At 39.5% G+C, this 21,832-nt stretch overlaps 2 protein-coding genes across 2 annotated transcripts in view; one reads left to right on the top strand and one right to left on the bottom strand.

The window, feature by feature from the left end:
- The first annotated feature begins 777 nt into the window (after positions 1 to 777).
- Positions 778 to 21,832, top strand: part of cog5 (component of oligomeric golgi complex 5) — a 40,787-nt gene continuing 19,732 nt past the window's right edge. Inside the window, exons 1-7 of the mRNA XM_028400184.1 lie at positions 778 to 838; positions 1,172 to 1,311; positions 2,570 to 2,627; positions 2,798 to 2,852; positions 3,420 to 3,489; positions 4,803 to 4,923; positions 19,092 to 19,222. Coding sequence (XP_028255985.1) covers positions 793 to 838; positions 1,172 to 1,311; positions 2,570 to 2,627; positions 2,798 to 2,852; positions 3,420 to 3,489; positions 4,803 to 4,923; positions 19,092 to 19,222 — 621 coding nt within the window. The 5' untranslated portion in view covers positions 778 to 792. The remainder of the gene's footprint in view (positions 839 to 1,171; positions 1,312 to 2,569; positions 2,628 to 2,797; positions 2,853 to 3,419; positions 3,490 to 4,802; positions 4,924 to 19,091; positions 19,223 to 21,832) is intronic.
- LOC114432278 (G-protein coupled receptor 22-like) lies at positions 7,654 to 10,242 on the bottom strand. Its single transcript, XM_028400185.1, has 4 exons — positions 10,146 to 10,242; positions 9,376 to 9,520; positions 9,057 to 9,203; positions 7,654 to 8,903 (listed from the first exon to the last, which is right to left on the bottom strand). The coding sequence occupies exons 2-4, from the start codon at positions 9,496 to 9,498 to the stop codon at positions 7,851 to 7,853; spliced, it is 1,323 nt and encodes a 440-aa protein (XP_028255986.1). The 5' UTR covers positions 9,499 to 9,520; positions 10,146 to 10,242; the 3' UTR covers positions 7,654 to 7,850.

Here is a 21,832-nt window from a genome sequence, read left to right as displayed (position 1 = left end):
GGTTTAAGTTATGCTCAAGTTTTACATAAGAAAAGGTGCACTGGGCAATCCCCCCCCCCCCCCCCCCCCCCCCCAAGTGGCTTAATTTACACCCTTAGTTGGAGCCATCACACAACTAATTTTAAGAAATGTTGGTTTTTATGATGTAACGTTTTTTTCCTTGCCAAGAAGACAGCATAAGTAAAAAGTGGCTCAGTTTCCCTTCTCCCTATGCTCGGGGTCTTTCCTTCACTCTGATGTTTGCATATTGACTGACCTTTCTTTGCAAAACTATTTCATTCTTCACAAGAAAATATTTCCCCAACAGGAGACAGCTAACCACGGGAGCACACTTTATTATTTTTTTTTGGCTGGTTAACAACACTTTAACAGCATTTCTATTGATAGAATGAAATATTAAAGTTATTAAACTACAGCATGAATTTAAAATTGAGGAAAGTAAGAGAAAAACCATTTTCTCCCCTTTATTCAAACCACACGATCAACTCGTATCATTAACAGCCTCCGTTGCTGCAAAATATAAACATTTATTACACACAGCAGCCTCAGAAATCCTACAAACAAAAGCGTATGACAAACGGCAACCTATACTGGACACTTGTGAACATTTCCGTTTAACAAACTTTGCCATTTTACACAGTAATCAGTAACGTTTGTACATGTAATCCGTTACTCCCTGACATTAACAGGGAATGTAGTCACACCGTTAAATGAAAAAGCGTCCCGTGTGTATGGCCCTTTAAGACATACGTACCGTCCCTCAATATATACGTCATATGCGGAAAAGTCAACATGGAGGACGACAGAGAAGCTTCCACGAATTCACTTTTGAAAGATGGTAAGAACAGCTGTGTGAAATACAGACGTGTTTCGTATAATTAAAGCCAACAGTTCTAAAACATGTAAATAACACATTAGCTGAGTTTCGACGTTGTTCCCCGCTGCATTCTGCCTACTGAAAAAACACTTTTCCTTGCTAGCAAACAAGCTGTGTTTCATACATCTTTTCATTACGATGTGTTTATTCCTTTAATTATTAACACCAGGCATTGGAATACAAGTTTACACCGTTCATTTACACTGTCTTTAACCTGTAAGAAACACCTGAGCCCAGCAAGAAAGTTTTATAAAGACACCAGTGAGTGGCGTGAAGACGTACTGTTGTTTGCAGAGTGCTACGGTGATTTCCTGGCTGAGGACTTTGATGTAAAGACATACACTGCTCAGGCTATCCACCATGCAGTCATTGCTGAACAGCTGGCCAAGCTGGCGCAGGGCATCAGCCAGCTGGACAAGGAACTTCACAGCCAGGTACAAACCCCGAGCAACCTAAAGAGCACCGATCGTGGTGTGAGCTGAATAATTTGATGCTCAGTAAAACGTATATCTGGAATTATAATAAGCATTTTAAGTCTGTATGTGCATAATACGTGGTTACAATGGCTAGAAGAAAGGCGAGCCAGTAGGGGCGAGATGTTGTGAAGCGATGTATGTCAAATTAAGGCCCAATATCAAGTGTTTTTTTTTTTTACCTGTTTCTAAGTTTGAACTGATTTTCAAGGGGTAACTCAGTTAACCTTCAAAACAACCTTTCAAATTTGGGTCATCTGTTGTTCATGCCAGACATGAACAATACTACTAATAATAACAATATTCAATTTGAGGTTGTCTGCAATGAATCAAATATATTTATTCAGTAGACAGTAATATTTTTTGTTATAATACAATGATTATATATATATATATAACTGATAAAATACTCACTGGCATTAGAAAAAATATCTTAATTCTCAGAGACCTTCCTGTGAAGTTTGTCCCTAAAAAAATATGATTTGAAAACTAAACATAAATACAAAACACAGGGGCACAGTTAAATGAAATGGGTTTAGGGTTAAGTCTAACAAGATTATTTTACAGTTTTTGTTTCAGATTTTAGGATAACAAATAATCATGTGGTAATAGTATTGTTAATGTTTATTCAAGGATCCAGTTGGTTGTTAAGCAGAAAACTAATCTGTAGCAGTTTTAATGATTGATTAATATATTTTGTTGATTTGGTTTAAAATCACTAAGTGATTGTTACAGTATATTTAATTCAAATATTTAATACTTTTCTAGTCTTTTTTATTATATTATAAAATGCTGGACTGTTGGTCAGACATTTTAAGATGTAACCGTTTGCAGGAGGAAATTGTTTTCACAATTTTCTGACCAAGCACTTTTAGTATATAGTGGTAAGTTGCAGCCTTAGTGTGAACACAAAGCAAACTCAGATTAGCACCTTTATCTTTGTGGATTACTTTTGTGAATAAATAAATGACAATGTATAAAAGTACAATATTTCTGGTTGGTTTGTTTCATTGGATTCTCTTTGTCTACTTTCATGACTTGTGTTTGAGTCACATTTATGCAGAAATATTGAAAATTCTAAGGTTTCACAAATTTTTAGGATCCACTGTACTAAGTATTTTTCAGGCATATATGGGTTTGAGGTAGCAGAAACCTGTACTTAGCTCATTGGACACTGCAGGAGTAAAATGACCCTTCCCCATACCTGATTTTTTCCCAGGTTGTGGCCAGACATGAAGACCTGCTGGCTCAGGCCACTGGCATAGAGTCTCTTGAAGGTAAAGAAACACATTCTTTCTATGCAACTATTATATATTTAAATACAGTATGTCTGCAAAGACCCTTGCATCCACCTCTTTAACCTGTGCAGTTCATAGTTTTTACCACAAGAAGGAGCCAGAATTCCAGAGTCTGCTAACAAAGTGTCTGTATATGTTGCCTGTTTTAGGGGTTCTTCAGATGATGCAGACAAGGATTAGTGCCCTGCAGGCAGCTGTTGACAGGTAAATATGCTAAAAATGGCTCTAGTTAGATTTAACTATTGTTAACATTTTACACAGATACAGTTGGATTAGGTGTCTTCTGCTTCAAACACACAAATGCTATAGCTCCTCTTTGCTGGATGCAGCAATGTCAAATCAAAATACACCTTGTATATTGTGCACTGGATATAAAAGTTTTAGAAAATGGATGGATGACACTGAACTACTAAACTGATATTATGGCTCCCATTGCTCACGGTTATGAGGAAAAAAATGAGGTCCTCTAAGCTGCCTTAGAAAGTTCTGCACTTCTATGTAAACAGCACAATCATGGAAACAGTGCAGTAAAACACAGTTATGGGAGCTCCATAGTATACAGATATTTATTTAACTTTTTACTGTCATCATTTATAGCTAAATGTAATTGGCTTTAAATAAAGTGGCTATAAAATACCACGATTTTCGGCTTAGAATTTATTATTTTTTTCAGGTCTCAGAGAACATGTAGTGTTAAATAAGTTTATGTAAAGGGTTAATCCCTGTTGTAGAAACAATCGTTATGCTGCATTTGCACTCCTTTGTTCTCAGGATAAGGACAAAGATTGTTGACCCGTACAACAAGATTGTTGCTCGGATAACCCAGCTTGCCAGACTGCAGGTAAGACCCCAAATTTAACACTCTTCATGATGGAGTAAATAACAGTTGTGTATGTGTGTGAAGCTGCCACTTTATCTTTTCTTGCTTCACTGGCAGAAGAAGGCCTGGATGACATTTCTTTGGATGGTAGTTTGAGCAAAAAAAACATTGTTTTACACTCCCAAACCCACAGAGATATTGATGCTGTGTAGGAGAGAGGGTCAGTGGCTGCCTATCTGTAGGCACAGTGTTTGTTGTGCAGAGCTCAGAGCTGCTTTGCGTGCGTTCAGTGAGAACACTGGGCTCTCCTGTTTGTGCAGCCGAGGGAATCATGATTAAATATTGATGAAACAGTGGCTGTAAAAAGGTCAGTGTGATTCTGAGGTCTCTCTCCTGGGCTAATGGCTCTGTGCCGCTCAGATTCTCTGTGTGTATGCATGTGAAATATCGCTCTCAGGCCTTCAGTGTGACTTGGCTGTGACTCAAACAGCTGCCAATCAGTCAGCAGGGATTCTAAGGACACTGTCTTTTCACTGTCTTTTGTCAACAACAGTCTGTTTCAGATAATAAACAGACCAAATGCCTTGATATAAAAATGGCATGTTTATCACTCTGCTACTAGTGAAATGTATTCTTGTTGGTACACTGCATACCTACAAGAACACTTTTAGGAATACAAGAGTTCATGAATTAAGTTCAGCTTTTTCAAGGTTCTAACCCACAACTATTCTTTTTTGCCTTTTTAATACAGGCTTTAATATGATCTTATAGTTTGTCTAGTTTGCCTAGTTTAACTTTTAAAATGTTGGGATAAGTGGATACATATGATGATGATACTAAACCTCAGCATCGTCTTTGTAAAAGTCCCTCAGATGTGTGATTACACTGCTACTCCTCCTCCGTCAGCTCTCGGCATTTCAACAACACTGTGTTGTAAATATATACATAAGTCCTCTAAATCAGTGGATGATTTACAGGTAATATGATTAAATAAAAAATGATTATGATATATTTTCATCCTTCTTTACGACAGTGATTCTGTCATGGCTCGAAGTTCTTCCGTCATGTGAGACAACACATTGAGTGTAAATGTTTTCCTCCAGCACAGGAGTACTGTAGCTCCATGGTTACCATATGAGCATAGCAACAGTGAAGCATATTCTTATTTTTTAGTATTACAGAGCAATTAGGTTTTGTGGCTGTGATGATTGCATGTTTGTTGTTATTATTATAATGCAGCCTGACATTTTTCTCAAAAAACTAATATCAGCTGGGCTCTTACACAGCGCTAAAAAAGAGTAATGAATAATTTTCCTGTCTTCTTCCCTCTCCAGGTAGCCTGCGACCTGCTGCGGAGGATTATTCGCATATTGTACCTGAGCAAGAGGCTACAGGGGCAGTTGCAGGGGGGCAGCAGGGAGATCACCAAGGCAGCTCAAAGCCTTAACGAACTAGGTAAGGAACTGTTTGTTAATGCCTACATTTTACTTTTTCTGTTTGTCCAAAACAACCACTTATACTTCTGCACAGTTGATGAATTTTTACAACCAAAGCAAAACAAATGATGTGCAGTATACTTTATTTTGAAAATACAGATGTAATGACCATCACAACATGACCTGAGTTGTCTCGAATAGTACACACTGTTTCATATCTTTACCCGTTTCCCTTTCTTAAAGACACACACACACACACACCAGCCAAGATGTATATGGAGAAGTGGCAGGTTAGATCTGGTCACCTGGATCATAGGCAGAGGAATTCATATGGCAGCTCCAGTGACGACAGGACTGTTGACCTTTAAATCAGATCCTGGGCCTGTTTTGTCAGCTGAAGGGTGTACAACACGCTGCTCTGCGATGGCTTGACAGATTAAACACTCTCCAGAACTTAAACAAGACTCAAAAGTAAACACACAAAAACATCAGTAGAAGAGGCATACTTTCCCAATTTAGGAGACTTTTTATCTTATAGATATAGATTTCCATTTACTAGATTACACAATTGCAGGTTTGTTTGTGTTGGCCTGACTTTCACTATGAAACTGAATGGTGGCCTATTTGATTACATGATGGTATTATTATTATTATTATTATTATTATTCCCAGTATTTTTGGCTGATCTGCAGCTTTCTACAGATGATGTGCAAAGAAGTGTGAAAAACTGTTTTTTAAAGGTAAAATCTAGTGTTTACATTTTTTTAATTGATAGGAATTCAGAAATGTATTACATATGAGCAAAACTGCAGGCATTTACACACATTAACTCTCTTTGAAAGAAATACAAACCGGCGGGTTGCCACATCGGGAAACACCTTGTAGACTTTTCTTTACATGGTGGTGTTTGTTTAAAGCCAGAGCGGCTTAACTAAGTTGACTTGTAGTCCAATAGAATGACGTATAAGCTGACACATGCTTCTGCTTCTGTTTGTGTTGCTAGGAGGTTGGTGGTTGTAGTCAGTCATATGCTTTCAGCTGGGTTTGTCAATGGAGTGTGCCATTTTATATCAGGCTCTGTTAGACATTTTATACATAAAAACATCCCAAACGTTTGCTCAGCATGCTCAGTAAACACATTACATAAAGGACATGTTTTTATATTTGTAGCACTGTAATCCATCCCTTCTGTTGATGAGAGTGATACCTTGTTTGACGCAGGTACCCTTTCTGATCATCACCTTGTTTAATGGCAGAATCGCTGCGTGTAACAATGACTGACATGGTTCAGAGGACTGTGTGACCTTCTGCTGTCACCAGAGCAAAAGTGATATTGATGCAGGTCATGTCACTGCCATCAGTTATCTATGATCCACACTACTCTTGGTTATCACAAGGCATTAAGTGAGATGGAGCAGAGCGGGTTCACAAGGACAAGTGTTTTCAACAGCCTGTGACCACTTCTCATACCACACGCACACATACATAAACACACGCACAGACTTGCACAATTTCCATTGGCTGCAAAAGGTTTTTAAATGGGGTCACTGTCCTCATTGTCCTCTAGCACAGCAACAAGCCCTTATCGGAGATGCAGTGTCTGCTTCTGGTCTACCACTGGGTCGTCTTCCAGCTATTCCAACAACTTCACAAGTGGGGTTTTCTGCTGTTTGTGTTGTGTTGTGCTGGTTCACATTGCAACATCCTGTGGAGTAACCACAGAGGAGGTTAAATGTTTATCTTATTTACAGTTAAGCTGGAAAATTCAATGTATGAATACTGTACAACATAATTACACAACATTCTGCCCACATGGGGTGTTGAACTAAATTGACACCAAATGTGTTGTTAAAATTAATAATAATATATTAGGCCTATGTTTTTTATTAATTGATCAATTGATTTTTTTTTTTTCATTTGTCAATTTCTACTTACGTTATGATTTATACAGCCTTTTTGCCTTTCATCATCAAAATAAGTTTATGTTGCGTAAGTAGGTAATGGGTGGTTTAACTTTTTTTGTAAATAATGGCAAAGTTATCAAAAAAGCCTTGTAGTGCAGAACAGCAGAATCCTTTGTTGAATTTTGTATCTAATGTGGATGGCTTAGTGCCACTGTCACTGTACTTTGACCTCATGTTGACGGCACACAGAACAAAATCAGGTTAATTTATAATTTATGTTTGCACCAGACACGCAACAACAAATTAGACTGAAAAGGAAAAAAGTAATGAAACATGATCTTGATTCCTATGTTTTTATAATAAAAAACCCCATAGTTTTAAAGGCTGAATCTAATTTCTTTACCACATAGAAAACACATTACCACTCAAAGGAAGTGAAATAGAACCCTGACCCTGTATCCACACATGGATAGGCATGAGAGCAGAGTGATGCTGACACATGTTGTGCCTTTGGTTGTTTATTACAAATGGTGACAAACAATATCAAGGTACTTTTAACTGTATATAGACATTTGTCTCATATTCTATTACACTAACCAGAGAACAACACATACCGCTGCTTAGATACAGAGTTATGACTGAATCGTCCTTGATAGCACTCCACAATACTCCACAATAAATACCTATAAATTACCCTCTATGTGTGTCAGAAGCCCATTTTCAGACTTGTTGTGCACCAAGGGGAAAATGGCTTTCCTTGAGCTCGTAACTGCTAAGGAAACTCCTCAGTTTGACTCATTTATTCCCTTGTTCTCACATACACATCTCTTTTTTTTGAGGTCGGCATTTTAGTAATTATTTAATAAGCTGCCCAGGATGTACAGTAGACAACTGTACAGTACAATTAGCTTGTTTCACCATAGTTTTTACCTTGCTTTTTCTCAAATATTTTATACATTTTTACTGTCCACCAAAGATTTTCTGCATCAGTCAAGTTTTTTCACTTCAAATATTTGACATATTTACATTAGAGTTAATCTTGTTACTCAGCATCCTGTGAGCACAAGCATTTTTGTCTTGCTTCTGTATCCTCAAAGGTGACCTTCTTGTTTCTCCTGGGATCAATCCATGAGTTATGAATGACCACATTGTTCGGTGTAGGGTCGGCTTCTACCACAGACACAACTCTCTTCTTCATCTTGCTCTTCAAAACCTTTTGGAACTTCTGCCGAGTAAAGGCGTAGAGCAGTGGGTGAAAAATGGTGGTCCCATAGGCCATCACCAGAAAGCCCAAACGGAGGCGAACAGTCAAGTCACTGGGTCCGGTGCTGAGGATGATGGTGTTGAGCACTGTTATTGGAGTCCAGCAAAGTAGGAAAGTGGAGATGATGAGAAGAGACATCCTGAATACTCGTTTCTGTCTCTCCCGTCTCTCCCGATGACGTTTCACTGCCCGTCTTAATGCGATAATGACGGACACTGATGCCCGCATGCCTAAAGGTGCATTTCCACCTCCCCTTACTCCTGTGCTGCTCTGTGATGCATCAGTGGACTCCGCTTGTGTTGCGGTGCTCAATGAAATAGTGTTTTTGCACTTCTGCTTCTTTTTAGGTAGGTTGTGCTGAAAACGTGTTCCAATGCGAATGTTCAGTGCCTGAAGGATCTTGTAGTAAGTCACGAGCATTACAACAGCAGTGAAAAAGAATATAGGAATCTGCGCTAACAGGTGGTAGTACAGACCCAGCTCTGTGTAGTACTCATTTGTATGAGCCACTGTCACAACTGTAGTCTGGTTTACAAGGTCCGACCCAGAGCTAATGAAGAAGCCCACTTCCATGAAAGGAACCAGGAAACTGAAAAAAGATAAAGCCCAAATGGATCCTAGCAGCGCCACAGCTCGGCTCATCGTAAGCACACGGTTTGCAGGACGCACCGAGATGTCATAGCGGTCCACAGTGATGGCCAGGACGTTGGCAGCAGTAGCTACGCTTGCAAAGGAAACACAGGCTTCGTGGAAACAGCAGACCATAGCTGTGTCTGTCTCCAGTGGAAGTAGCACCACCACGGCTGTCAGCGGGATGCAGCATACACACACCTGAAAGTAGACAGGAATTCAGGTCACATTACAAATGTAGTAGGATTGTTTCCACCTGATATCCTGTCTGTCACTCCACATCACTAGCATTTAGTCCTTGAGCTAACTGCTGAAGTTATAAATAAAACACAGCTACACTAATACAGAACTCACCAACACATCTACCACATGCAGGTTCATAGTGATGATGTTGGAGACGGAGCTGATGAGGTTCTGTTTCATACAGTAGAGGACCAGCACAGTGAGATTGGAGCTCAGGCCTAAGACTATTTCTAAAAGCAGGAAGCCTGTCAGAGAAACCTATCAAAGAAAAGAAGCACATGGTGGAAGTGATGCTGTTAGTCATTAATTTAAAATGTACAATTTTAATCTCAATAAATCTCAAACAAATATAATCCTGCTGCCAATCCTTATAGTTGTGAATGAACAGGTTCCTAAGATGCATGTGTTCATCATGATGTTGCAGCTGTACCTGGAAGCTTATGGGGTAGATGGCCTCAGAAGAGGTCATGTCAAGGTCATATGGGTCGGCAGTGTCAAGCACGGTCATGTTGCTCATGGTGGCTGCAGAGATCAGCACTGGAGATGTGTGCATTATCCTGAAGGGAGGAAGAGGCCTGGAGTTTGCACACAAAACATCCTTTGTTCAGGAAGGGAAACATCACATATTAAGTTCTGCCAGATTTATCTGGCCTTGCAGCTGTTCTTGACTGTACTGAGTTATGAAAGGCACTAAACATTAAATGATAGCGTAACGTGACATTCACCTCTTTTGACATTTCTACTCCAGAATAAGTGAATGCTGCTGTCGTAGATAAAGAAATTACTGTAAGTACTATAACAAGCTCTAACTGCTACAAGGGGTGTTACTGCAAATCATATAATACATTTCCACCTCATTTCAGTTCATTTCAGTGGTCACAAATGAACAACTTTTTTTTTGAAGCCCAGATACAATCGCCACAATTAGAAAGCTTAAAACACCACCACCTAAAGAAATGGCACAGGGGAAGGGGCTTGTGTTAGCTGCAGAACTTAGAGTAATTCAGGCATCTGAAAAGAAAATCAATCAGTTTAGAGGATCTGACAAGTACAATGACTTGCATTCTTAGCTTAAGTGACAGGAACTAAACTTTTCATCATCTCACAGCATCTCACAGTTACCTAGACTGAATTTACTTTTAGTTCCTATGGTTTGGACTAAAGAAAGCTGAGTGCAGGTGATATAGGGCTTTAACTCACCACTCCCTCCCAGCAGCGCCCTCTCCAGCCTAGCGGCAGTTGAAATAGCCACAAGGAGCTTGCTGGAGCATGTCAGACCTTCCCACCATATTCTGCTGTGATGAGGTCAATCTTCAGGCCACCCGCTTGGTTTGAAACATTCTCTCAGCAAACGGGTGCTTCATGAAATGTTGAGCTATGCTGGCTTTTCTCAGGCAAAGGAAAAAGTCTGTGTAACACAGTAAGCAACGCACACCCGCCCATCGTTGGGGGGCATGTGGTTTGCCATATCAGCGCAGTGGACTAAGATCAATGCATTCTTTCATTCGAAGCTCTGTCTCATCATTGTCCGTTGTGCTTGAACTGCTGCCTCTAGTGTCATCTCCGCCTGAAAATGATGCCAGTGCCGGGACTGACGGTTCTTCCACTTTTCAGGTGTTGGTTTTTTTTTCGCACCAGTTTTTTTCTCTCTCTGGAAATGGTGGATGTCTAGCCTCAAACCACATCAGCGTGGTGATTTCATATTCCAGAGGGAGAAAGTAAAGGATGTAAAATGGACACAAGGGTAAAAAAAGAGATAAAAGAAAGCTTAACCCTTAACAATCCCTGAGATCCAGGGGACGTGGAGTCATACCAAAGGTCATAGACCCAGATGTAGGTCATGTAGAGTCTTTGGGTACCATTCAAAGAGACTTAGACTTTGTCACTTGGACAGGAGCAGATTTTTACTTGTGGCTATATCCTATACAGACTGCAGAAGAGGAATTGATTGAAGCAAAGAACAATGTCATGTGTACATGTGCTCTCATCGTCATCGCCTTCCAATGTGTTCTTTCTCTGGCACGTTCTGTGTTTGACCCTACAGAGAGAAAAGATGGTTCAGTTAAGTCATAAAGGAAAGAAATGGGTCACCTTGAATCGAAGGATCCTCCCCTGATCTGTATGTTACACCACATGTCCACTGTCTAATTTCAGCTCATTTACCATCCACTAATACATTAGTTGCTGTATCTGTACTAATTGGAAATCTGTGTGAGTGTTTTGGGTTCTTGTTCAGGTGTGCCTGTGTTAATGTGATTTTAAAGCCTTTGATGGTCCTCATCATGTGTTGTTCAGCAAATGATTGTTGAAAACTGTGAACGGGTTGTCTGCAGAGTATAAAATGATATGCTGACTTAGTGTCACTTGATGTCAAAACAACAGACCTTACAGTATCTCAATAATTAATTTCATAGCTTAACTGGGCTGTTGTAAGATATAAAATTGTAACTTTTGTTAGGTTGTCAAGTACAGAAGTATGTTTTTTCAGATCAGTTTTGTTGCTGGAAATATAAACATCAAATGTTTATATTTTCAGGAGGCCTGCAGTGCTGTTTATCAATCTGCAAACTTTTGGTTTGCTCCAGACTTATAGCTATAGAACACAGGAGTTTGTGTTGCCTGTGGAACTGCTGCTTTCTTGGACATTCACAACTGTGATGGTGGCATTTCCTTATAATGTTTCTGAAAGTGTTTTTTTAACCCATACCACACAACCTTTACTGATCATAACCCTGTTACGTTAATGCCTAACCTCAATCAGAAACTTTTGATGCCTGGAAGTGTGAACACTAAACTAAAAGTCTGCTGTAGGATTAGTAGCACCAACTTCATCATTTGGACTTCTGTGGCTGTGTATTCCTAAACATAACTATGTGTTCTATCAGGCAGAAATGTGTCATGTTTTCTTGAGGATGTATTGCTCAAAGTGCAAAATTGTCCCTTTCTCTACATTTGTTTTCTGCCTTCTATGTACAAACCATTTGACTTACTGTATCCATGTGACTATTGGAAGGGGTCAGATATGTACACTATGGTGCACATCTTTACAGTCATTGTGATGACAGGATGTTTCTGTGCAGTGACATTTTTGGCCCATGTAGCGTGGTAGAAAACAGTGTCTACATAAAATTAAAAGTAAGATTTGGTCATAGTGTTGGTTTCTGTATATTGGAAAGAAGGCAACAAGAAAAACACAATTTTGGAGGGAACTGTCCCTTTAGGTGAACTTTGATTCAGCCTACTTTGCCTGTGTCACAAAACTCCTTTTATAGAGCAGGCCGCCCAGAGTATGAATGAACACTTATCGCAGGGGTTATTATTATGTGTCTGGATTGTTGTTCATTATACCTTGCATTAATATATGACTAACTTTAATTTTATTTTTGTGTGGACTGGCATGTTAAATGATCCATCTCACAATATGTGACACAGTTCCAGGGGAGGATAGAACTAAAATATAGAGCTGTGGTATGCTGACAGCTTTAACTTTAACCACACAAAACTTTCAACTTAACAAGGCAATCACATCTAATCTGCTTCAACATCTACTGCTTTCAACACGCCTACCAATTTTTGGTAGAAGGCCAAGGCAGCATTTATATGAAGTAGATCTTTGAAGGAATGTCAGATCAGTGAGTATTTAATTAACAAATTAGGGAAAAATTAGAACTCAATGAATATTTAGAATTCTGGTCATTAGTTTCACAATCAATGTCTAGTTAAAGCAAGCAATTTGAAAATGTTACCTTGGGTTCACAACGCACTCTCTCTTGCTGATGGAGATGGATGATATTGACTTTTTTGGGTGGTTTTTGGGTAAATTGGAAAAAAAAACAGCAACAATGAAATTAATAGGTGGCTGCAGCTTGCTAGTTTCGTGTGAAAGAAACTTAATTTTTGACAAACTTCTTCATGAATTGCACTGTTGTTAAGTTTCTCTAACTTAGTATTTTTATTATCTTTTTGTTCTTTTTTTGCCTTATTCTAATCTTTGAGCTCTGTCTCCTGTAGTATCTGTCCTCTGGATGACCTCACTCTAAGGACAAATTCAAATGTGTTCTGTACCCAGTCTGATTTGTGCTTTTGTGTTGTACGAGCCCTCCTGCAGCAGGAGAGCCGGTCTCTCTCTAGCCTGCAAGACGCATGTTCCTTGCTGTTTGACAGCCACTCATTTAGTCTAATTATTCTCTTCTCAAAATGATCAGTGCTTGCAAATCATGACTCACAGGTTCAACAACATGTCAGCATGCTGTGTGTTTATCTAGAGTTGAATATGTTGCCTTTACTGTGCCCTCGTACAGCGCATTCACATTGTCTTGCAATTACCAATAACAGTGTTAGTATGTGATTGTGCCGTGCATTAGTTTACCTCTAGTTAAAGACCATTCCTCTGTGATCCTCGGATAGCTTTCCTTAGAGGGTAATCTCAATCCACAAAGGTAGCGTAGTACCCACAGGTGACAAGAGACAGTGGCTGAGGTTGGGCTCAGTAGTCCATTATTCAAAGGTCTTACACCACACTGATAAATCCTTTCGGGATGGTAGAAAGCATGCAACCGCAAAGCCTGGAGGGAGTGAGGGAGATACTAACACTGCCTCCCTCCCTCTCTCACTGCCGTGCTTCTTTTTCTGTCTCTATCTTGCTTCCTGCCTCTCTCTGTATCTGCCTCCAGTAGCCCTTCCTACTCATCCATCGCGCCCTCCCCCTCCATCGCCCCTCTCTGAAACTCTGCTTTTCTTTTTTTTCCTTCGACACCTCAGCTCTTGACTAATTGGACTCACAATGCAAATTTAACACTCCTCTCTTTCCCTTGATGTTTTTGTCTTTTGTAAGTGTGACAAAACTGTTTTCCACCATGCAGGGTGAACACAGCTTTTACATATTTCAGTTGTTGTTTCTTTTCCTTTGAACCATCTCGCCATAAGTTTGTTTACCTTTGTTTAAGAGCCCAGGTGGGAAACAGTGGCCATGACGATGCTAATGGCAGCATCCTTCCTGTCAGGACTTTGGCCACTCCTCCGCTGTTTGTGTTTGCATAGCACCTGCCTGATGGTACATGCTTAATCGTCCCAATCTGGCTACCATCGGAGCAGTTGCAGTGTTGCCCTTATTGCCTGCTGAGTGTATCTGCCATGTAGCTTGTGAGTGGACTAATTAGGGCTACTTGGCATTGGCATGGCAACAACAGCACTGCCAGACAAAGCAATACCAGACTGATAGATCAGAATTCAAATCAGAGTCTGTCTGTTGTCTTCCAGGATACATTCTTCTAAAACAAGTACTCCTCAGATCTGCTCACTGTATCTCAGTTCTCCATCTCTCACTCCTCATCTGTTTACTCAAGGAGTGTAAGCAGAGATGATGGTTTCCAGTTCAGCTGTTTTACTGACATGCGCAACACAGCGGGAGACCTGTTTTCCCCGAGATACAAGTCTTCAGAGAGCAATGGCAGACTTTTTCTGAGCGAGCAGGAGAGGCAGAGATGGAGACTGAAAAACAGATAGTGAATCAATGAGGTGTAATCTGTGAGTTTCACACCTAAAATTGCTGTGAGGACAATACAGAGCAACAGAAAACACCCATAAATGTTTAATGAATGTATTAATATTGCAGTCTGGTATCTGGCTGTCCACTGGCTAGCCTAAAGGCCGTTGACTGTTGTTTAGTCGCCAGCTGTGCTGTTTCAAACAGACATGCACATAAATGAAAGTATGTTTGATTTGTATTCATGAAAGAGCGGCCACAAATGCTACTACAGACTTTAGGCTACAGGGACAAATTCCACAAACACTGGTAAGGGTGAAAAAACAACTTTTTCACACAAGCAAATAACAGAACTCTTTGTGTGGTATACTTTGCAGTTTTACTGAAACAGGATTCATGGGGTGATAAGATAAGATAAGATAATCCTTTATTAGTTTATTAATTATTGTCAGAATTATATCACTCAATCTTAACATAGCCGGCTTTCTAAAAAAAACAGAATGATGTACATGTGTATGTAAAAGGTTAACTCTGTAAAAATATCATCATTGTAGTTTGCTTTCCTGTCGTTCCACAGTTAATTTTTATTATAGTACATTATAGTGCTTACTAAAAAAATCACAAAAGTCACAAACTCAGTTGTGAAATACTAAATTCTTATTTTTTTTTCATGTTTCAATACCAAAATTATATTTTCATTGCGCCTTTTCATTGCACACACTCCCCATCACATCATGGTTTACACTGGTTGTGATACACTGTGGCCTGGCAGTTGCACAGACTATGTTTTTTTTATACATGCGGCTTCAGGCATTCTTCTTCTTGAAAGCTAAAAAATAAACTTCCTGCAGAGCTGTCTGCTTTGTGTTACTTTACTGTTCCTTTTTAATCAACAAAATACTTGTCAGTATATGTTTTTTCAAACATTAAACAGACAACCAAAATTTACATCCTATTACTCTGCACCTTTAGAAAGCAGACAAAGAAAAGTGGAGTCATTTTGCTTTTGCTTTACATTTTAAAGTCCTTCATGAACAGAATTGTGCTTAATGAAGAGTAGTTTTTCCAGCCTGAACTGCAGCTAGTGCTCATGGTAAAGTTATATTAAAAAGGGAATATGACGTTGATTCTCCTGTGCTGTAGCAGGTGAGGCTAGCTAGTTAGCATCTCTTGATCACTACACCTGCTCAGCTGCTACGAGTACTGTAGACCTACTGAGACATTCTGTAAACAAAAGAATTACAGCAGATTTACCTGTAAGATGACCCCATATCTAAATTACACCAAGCTTCATTTTATGCTGTAAAGTTTCAAATTGGCAAAAATGGACACCAAAGCTGATATAGTATCTGTGACAGGTCAATGTTAACATACCACTACATCAGTCAGGCTCCAGTACACACGCCGTTTTGTAAGTACTACTGATTTGATGTCAAGGCCTTGCTTGCTATGGTCCTTCATTTTTATTGATCATCCTTATCGTCAATATGTCAGTAGGGCAAGAATAGGTTGCGCTGATTTTTGTTTCTGCTGGAACAAAAGGCCAACTTCTCCATAGACTGTAACCTTTAAATTCCGACTGGTCAATAGAGTTGAATTTTTAATGTTTTCCATTGTTTGAACAAATATTCTACTTTTAAATGAAAGTAGCCTGCTGCTTTTGAATCATGACAGAGGGCATGCAGTTTCAAAGTACAAGCTTTGCATAAATATTCCACACTAGATAAATTTTAGTTTACTGAAAGTGATCCATGCTTGTGTGTGTTTGATAAGCTGCTTTTTTAAGCCTCCTTCATAAAATGCCACTCACCTACACCTCAGTCTTGTTAATTTGTGCATAGTGATAATTAGTTCAGGACTGTTATATGTTCTGAGAAGTGGGAAGCAGATCCCTCCCTGCTGCCTGTTCCATCCACAACCCACTATGCTGATTACCTCTGTCACCAAGGTGATGCTGAACAGGGGGTACACAGCCATAATGCTAATTTCTATCAATCCTGTGATTATCTGTAATATCTATGTTATTGTCCTCTGAAAAATGTAGTGAATGAATTCCCTCAGTACAAAAACCAGGGCACATCTGTACCTGAGCACAACTTATCCCATGGGAACTACCATGTAATATCCAGTGGCCTGTGTTATCTGAAATGTGTGTGTATGTGTGGCTTCAAGCATTGCATATCAGTCAGCCCTTTGAGCGTATTATGACACAAGTTAGAAAAGACCTCAGTCTTTTCCTCTATCTTTCTCTCTCACACACATACACACACACAAACAGACATATCTAAACAAGCAAATGGATGCGGGGCTCAGCTGTTCCATCGTGGTCTCTGGCAGGCTTTGTACTCGGGTTGAGGCTTCGAGCGGATTGGTTTTGAATTGAATGTGGCTCCTGTCCAATTCCCCGGTCCTCTGTGCCTCAGCCCGCCACCTGCCTGATAATACTCTCCATTGCTCTCTCTCCGGGAAGAAGAGCAAACAATCTGCTGCTCCAGACAAATAGCACATCTGAAATGGTTTGATATCAGCCTCCCGCTCCACGCCTTTCTCCCCTTTATTATTCGTCACTGATTTCCTGGTACCTTTTGTCTTAATGATTTTTTAAAACATGTGAGAATATTTGAAGGAGTCTAATGCTTGGTAAACCTTTAAAACCAGTTTCACATGAATAAACCTTATTGTTTGCATCATATCACTAGGAAGTAATAAAAATGATCTGATAGGATCATCCTGGCCTTTACAGGGGTCACAATTCAAATGCAGGGCTTATTGAGCAGCTTTTCTGAAAACCACAACATAACAAGCCCACCTGGTTGACACAGCAATCAGGCAGGAACCCGAGCAATATATGCTGTATAATTGTACAACATTTACTGGACACAGTGAGTTGGAACCAAACAACAACATCCAGGGTCACGAGAGAAGGCCAAAGCAGATGTACAGAAAACTAGTTTCCATTTAAGGCTAGCTTTAATTCATCTTTGTTTACAATCTATTATTTGAATTAACAACCTAGGTTCAATAAGGTAACTGACTACACAGACAGCATTTTGTCCACACCGCTACGTATATGTTCTTTTTCTAGCAAAGTTACAAACCTGCAACTATTGCTTTTCCACTGAATCATTTCCACATTTACTGTCAGAAAAAGCCCAGCTGACTGCCGTTAACCTAAAACACTTCTTTCAAAGTCAGTGCAACTTTGTTCAGTTCCACACTGACACTGCAGAATGGAGGCAGCACTTATAATAAATCCTCTTCCAGTATCTATGACAATGACGACAGAAAAATTGGCACAAAACGGAAGGTTGGAATCATTTGTATAGCTGTGTGCCAATATATAGAAAACAAAATTTTAAATTAGAATTTGTCAGTGTGGTTAACATGAAACAAAGTCAGAGTCCTGGATAGGAGAAATTTGCATAAAGAATTGAAATGGCCTTGTGTTCACTGGCTCCTGCTAGCTATACACTTTCCAGTCAGACTCTCGAGTAAAGTTGCCAGAAGGAGGTTGCACCAGCAGGCTGTAGTTTAGTCACACACCAGTCTGTTGTCTGCTGTCTGTTTTCTCCTGTCACATCTTTAGCTGTGTCTTCCTGTTCCAGCCTGTCTCAGCCCGGCCCTGCTTTTCTCTTCTTCTTGGCTGAATCAACTTCCCACACAAGTCAGGACTACAGTCACTACCTCAGAACTCTTCAGAGGCACTTCATGTTTGCTCAAGTCTTGTATTTTCTGTTAAAAATCTCTTATCCATGAAGAGCGCTCCGACCTTTACATTGCTCATTCTGCTGTTTCTCATATATCATTGAATATAGTGAACAGCAGGATGACATCAATGCAGCTGCTTAGTAGAATCAACTTGCCAGGTCTCAATTGTTTACTCTGGGCTTACATAATGTGTTTTATCAAACCACGCCTATTTGAAGGGTTCCATCGATTTTATATCTGCCCAAAATCAGGAATCACTTACTCACCAAGTCAGTATTTCTTCTGATGCACGATTGAGCTTTCCAAAGCAGGTGGGTGGACAAACAATTCAGGGGCAAAAGCAGAATGGAAATGTTTAACACACAGTCAGAAGTGCTATGTGCTTCTTTGAAACAAGTGTTGCTGACAAATCTGTCATGCTGACTAGTCCCGCTGTCATCTTTTCTGTCAGTGGGATGCAAATTAAATAACATAAATATGATAATTTAATCAGAAAAGGAGACGTGTTGATGAAGTTTCAGGCTGCTTGAGCCATTGTTGTAAAAGTGATTGGAAAAACCATTTTAGCATCTTAATTATCCACCCAAAGTAAATTGCACTGGTCCACCCATTGTTACATGAGTGGTTAAGTGATGTTTTTGTATGTATTTGGTGCAGGTCCATAATTCAGCACATCATTTCCTTATTTTTAATCATTCATCTTTGCAATGCTAATCCTCAACTTTTTTTTTTTTTAACCAAACCCACGTGCACAATCTATGGTGAAAAATTATTGACAATCAATCAACAGAAACTTCTAGGGATGAGAAGTGAAGCCTGCTCAGGGCTTGTTCTAAGATTGAGTCATTCCCCACAGAAATTTTAAATCTTTATATAATTAAAATGAGAGATGTATTATTTCCCCTATAATGTTGTAATGGGATTTTCTTTGCATGTGTTTGCTCCCCCTCCAGACTATCTGTCACAAGGTGTGGATCTGAGTGGCATCGAGGTAATTGAGAATGACTTGCTTCTGATCAGCAGAGCCAGACTGGAGGTGGAAAACCAAGCAAAGAGACTGCTGGAGCAGGGCATGGAGATCCAGGTACACCCAGACAAAAACATCAGGTTTGCTCACATTAGGCTCTGCAATGCCTTTTATCCCATTATAAGTTACGAATAAACTAATGATTGGCCGGCTCAGTGGTTTTAGGTGGTTGCTGGCCAATTGTATTGGTGAGGGTTAGATCCTCAGCCTCTTCACAAAGTTCCTAGGGCAAGACACTGACACTGCCCTAACGTTTTCTTCTAAAAAAACGGTGACTAGTGCTTCATCTGACTTGAATTTTCTATTAATGCTAATAGATTGTAACTAAATAAAATGAAAAGTGGTTTAATTCTTGGTAAATTCTTTGTAAATGCCTTCAGCAATCACGCTGCAATTTCTTAAGGAATTAGTCATTCTAGCTAAGAAGTATAATTCTTTTTATCATGTTAAGCGGTTGGTCGATTGAAACTGACTGATGATAGTAGAAGAGAGATTACATATAGCCTGTGGATTGTTCTGTATAGTACATGTGAGTGAGTGAGCACATGGAAGCTCTGCTAACCTTCATCTGCCCCAGAAAACCTTGTTCTCAAGGGGACAGTGTCCCATTAAAGAAAGTGTGTGTGTGTGTGTGTGTGTGTGTGTGTGTGTGTGTGTGTGTAAACGGCTGCTCAGTGTCCATGATGACATGATGCCAGGGTCCAGACGAGTGCTGTTTTCAGCTTTTATGCTCAGGGTGCAGCCATTTTCTGTGTTGCTGTTGCTCTAGTGTGGTTACAACGATCAAATAAATGTAGTAAAAGATACATGTGCAAGTATTTTAATAAGTATTTTAATATGTACAAGTAAGTACAAGTACTAGTCATTGTTTAATTTTCAAGCAATGATTGCTCTGCCGGTTATTTTCTTGATCACTATGATAGCCCAAGACAAGACAAAGGCAGTCTGAGAAGGACCGATAAAGGACTGAGGTGTAAAAGCTAAATATACCTTAGGAAATGTTTCTTTTGACATTTAGAAGGGTTGGTATTTGCTTAAACTACCTGCTGATATCTATTTTATCTATTCCTTAGGGCAGTGTTAAGTTTTAAAGAATTACAGACAGATAAATTGGTTCTTACTGTCATTTTAAGGCTTGTGTTATTGGCTATTTAAATTACATTATAGTGAAGATTCAGCCTGTTTGTTTTATAATCAGAAGCAAAAGTAGTCACCAGTTGCAGCCATTTCTGAACTCAGACATGCTGATCTAAATCTCTCCATGGGAAATGTGATTTCTGTGGTTCAAAACCCCAAGAAATAAACTTGCTACTTACTTTGAGTTACTCTGACAACATCTAAATACATTTAAATGGATGTATCTTAATGTGAATAAATCAGATTTAAATGATGATTCCGATTTATGACTTCCAGCCATTCTCATAATGGTCTGATGTAAAATTGCATTTAGCTGTATATTTTCCAGTAAGTCAATCTCACAAATGTGAACAAATGTTAGTGATTGGTTCAGCTGGCAAGTGACATCGAATGGATGTTTAAGAAGCAATTAACAAAGTTGTTGTTCCAAGTTGCTACGTATGTGTTTAAAAACTAAAATAATATATGATTTGATGCAATATAGAATACTTCAATCCACAAAGCTCATAGTTGTCCGCTGGACATGTGATTTTAGTTTTTATTGTATAAGTAAACTCAGCTTTCATGCAGATAATTAAATTTTAAACCATGCCAGGAGAGGTGAGCTGTGGCTATGAAATATCTGTGCAGGAATGTTGACTTGATTGACAGAGTGAATGAAGAAATGGAAAAACTGACGCTGTGGGATTTTATTGAGTGTGTAAGTGTGTGTATGTGTGAAAGAGAGAAAAATTGAGAGAATTCAAAGAGAAGCTAAACGGGTGCATCTGAAGCTGCTGGCAGGGCGTGAAGTAGCAGCAGACTGTGACTCCACAGTCCCCTCTAAAGTCTTGGCTTCTGTTTTTACTCCAATGTCTAGACAATAAGCAGGTTTTCCAAAAATAGACACATCTCTCTCTTTCTCACATACGCGTGCACATATACACACACTTTGTTTCCCCTGTGTATTCCACCCTCAGAAGTATTTTTATCCTGACTACTGCTGGAATAGTCTTGGCTAACAACTTCTGTCACTGTGTTATGTGTGCGGACATATGGGGTTCACACACACACACACATACACACACATATGTACTCATTGCACACACAGCCACAGCTTCTTATATCAGTTGAGGGAGCTGTTTATTGTGAATATTATGTAAGCAGTTGGACATGTTGCCTGGGTTGTGTGGGAGCTAGTTTCACCTCAGCGCTCCGATTGTGCCAGCAGAGACCCTGTAGCCCATCTGTTGAGTGGGAGCTCAACTGACCCACGTAGACAAACTCCTCTCCATTAGACATTAGGGAACTAGATCAATCTGGTTCAACTATAAAAATGAATGTACATGTACAATGTAAAATATGTACTTGTATGTACAAGAATTCTACCTGAATGAAGAGTGTGTTGCAGTGAGGACAGGTTAGCCTATATTAGCATAAAGACTTAGGACAGTGGCAAACAGCTAGCCTTCCAATTTAATCAACTCCTCACTGATTAACACTGTAGTATTAGAGTTTTGTTTGTTTGACTATGCACTCATCAGTCATGGG

Source organism: Parambassis ranga, chromosome 2 (genome assembly GCF_900634625.1).
Source record: "Parambassis ranga chromosome 2, fParRan2.1, whole genome shotgun sequence".
Classification (NCBI taxonomy): Eukaryota; Metazoa; Chordata; class Actinopteri; family Ambassidae; genus Parambassis; species Parambassis ranga.
This window is presented reverse-complemented; position numbering and strand designations above follow the sequence as displayed.

Coding starts and splice junctions, on each gene's coding strand:
- LOC114432278 (XM_028400185.1), bottom strand. CDS start 9,498: ATGCACACATCTCCAGTGCTGATCTCTGCAGCCACCATGAGCAACATG. Junction 9,204..9,375: donor TCTACCCCATAAGCTTCCAG/GTACAGCTGCAA, acceptor TTTCTTTGATAG/GTTTCTCTGACAGGCTTCCT. Junction 8,904..9,056: donor TGCATGTGGTAGATGTGTTG/GTGAGTTCTGTA, acceptor GTCTACTTTCAG/GTGTGTGTATGCTGCATCCC.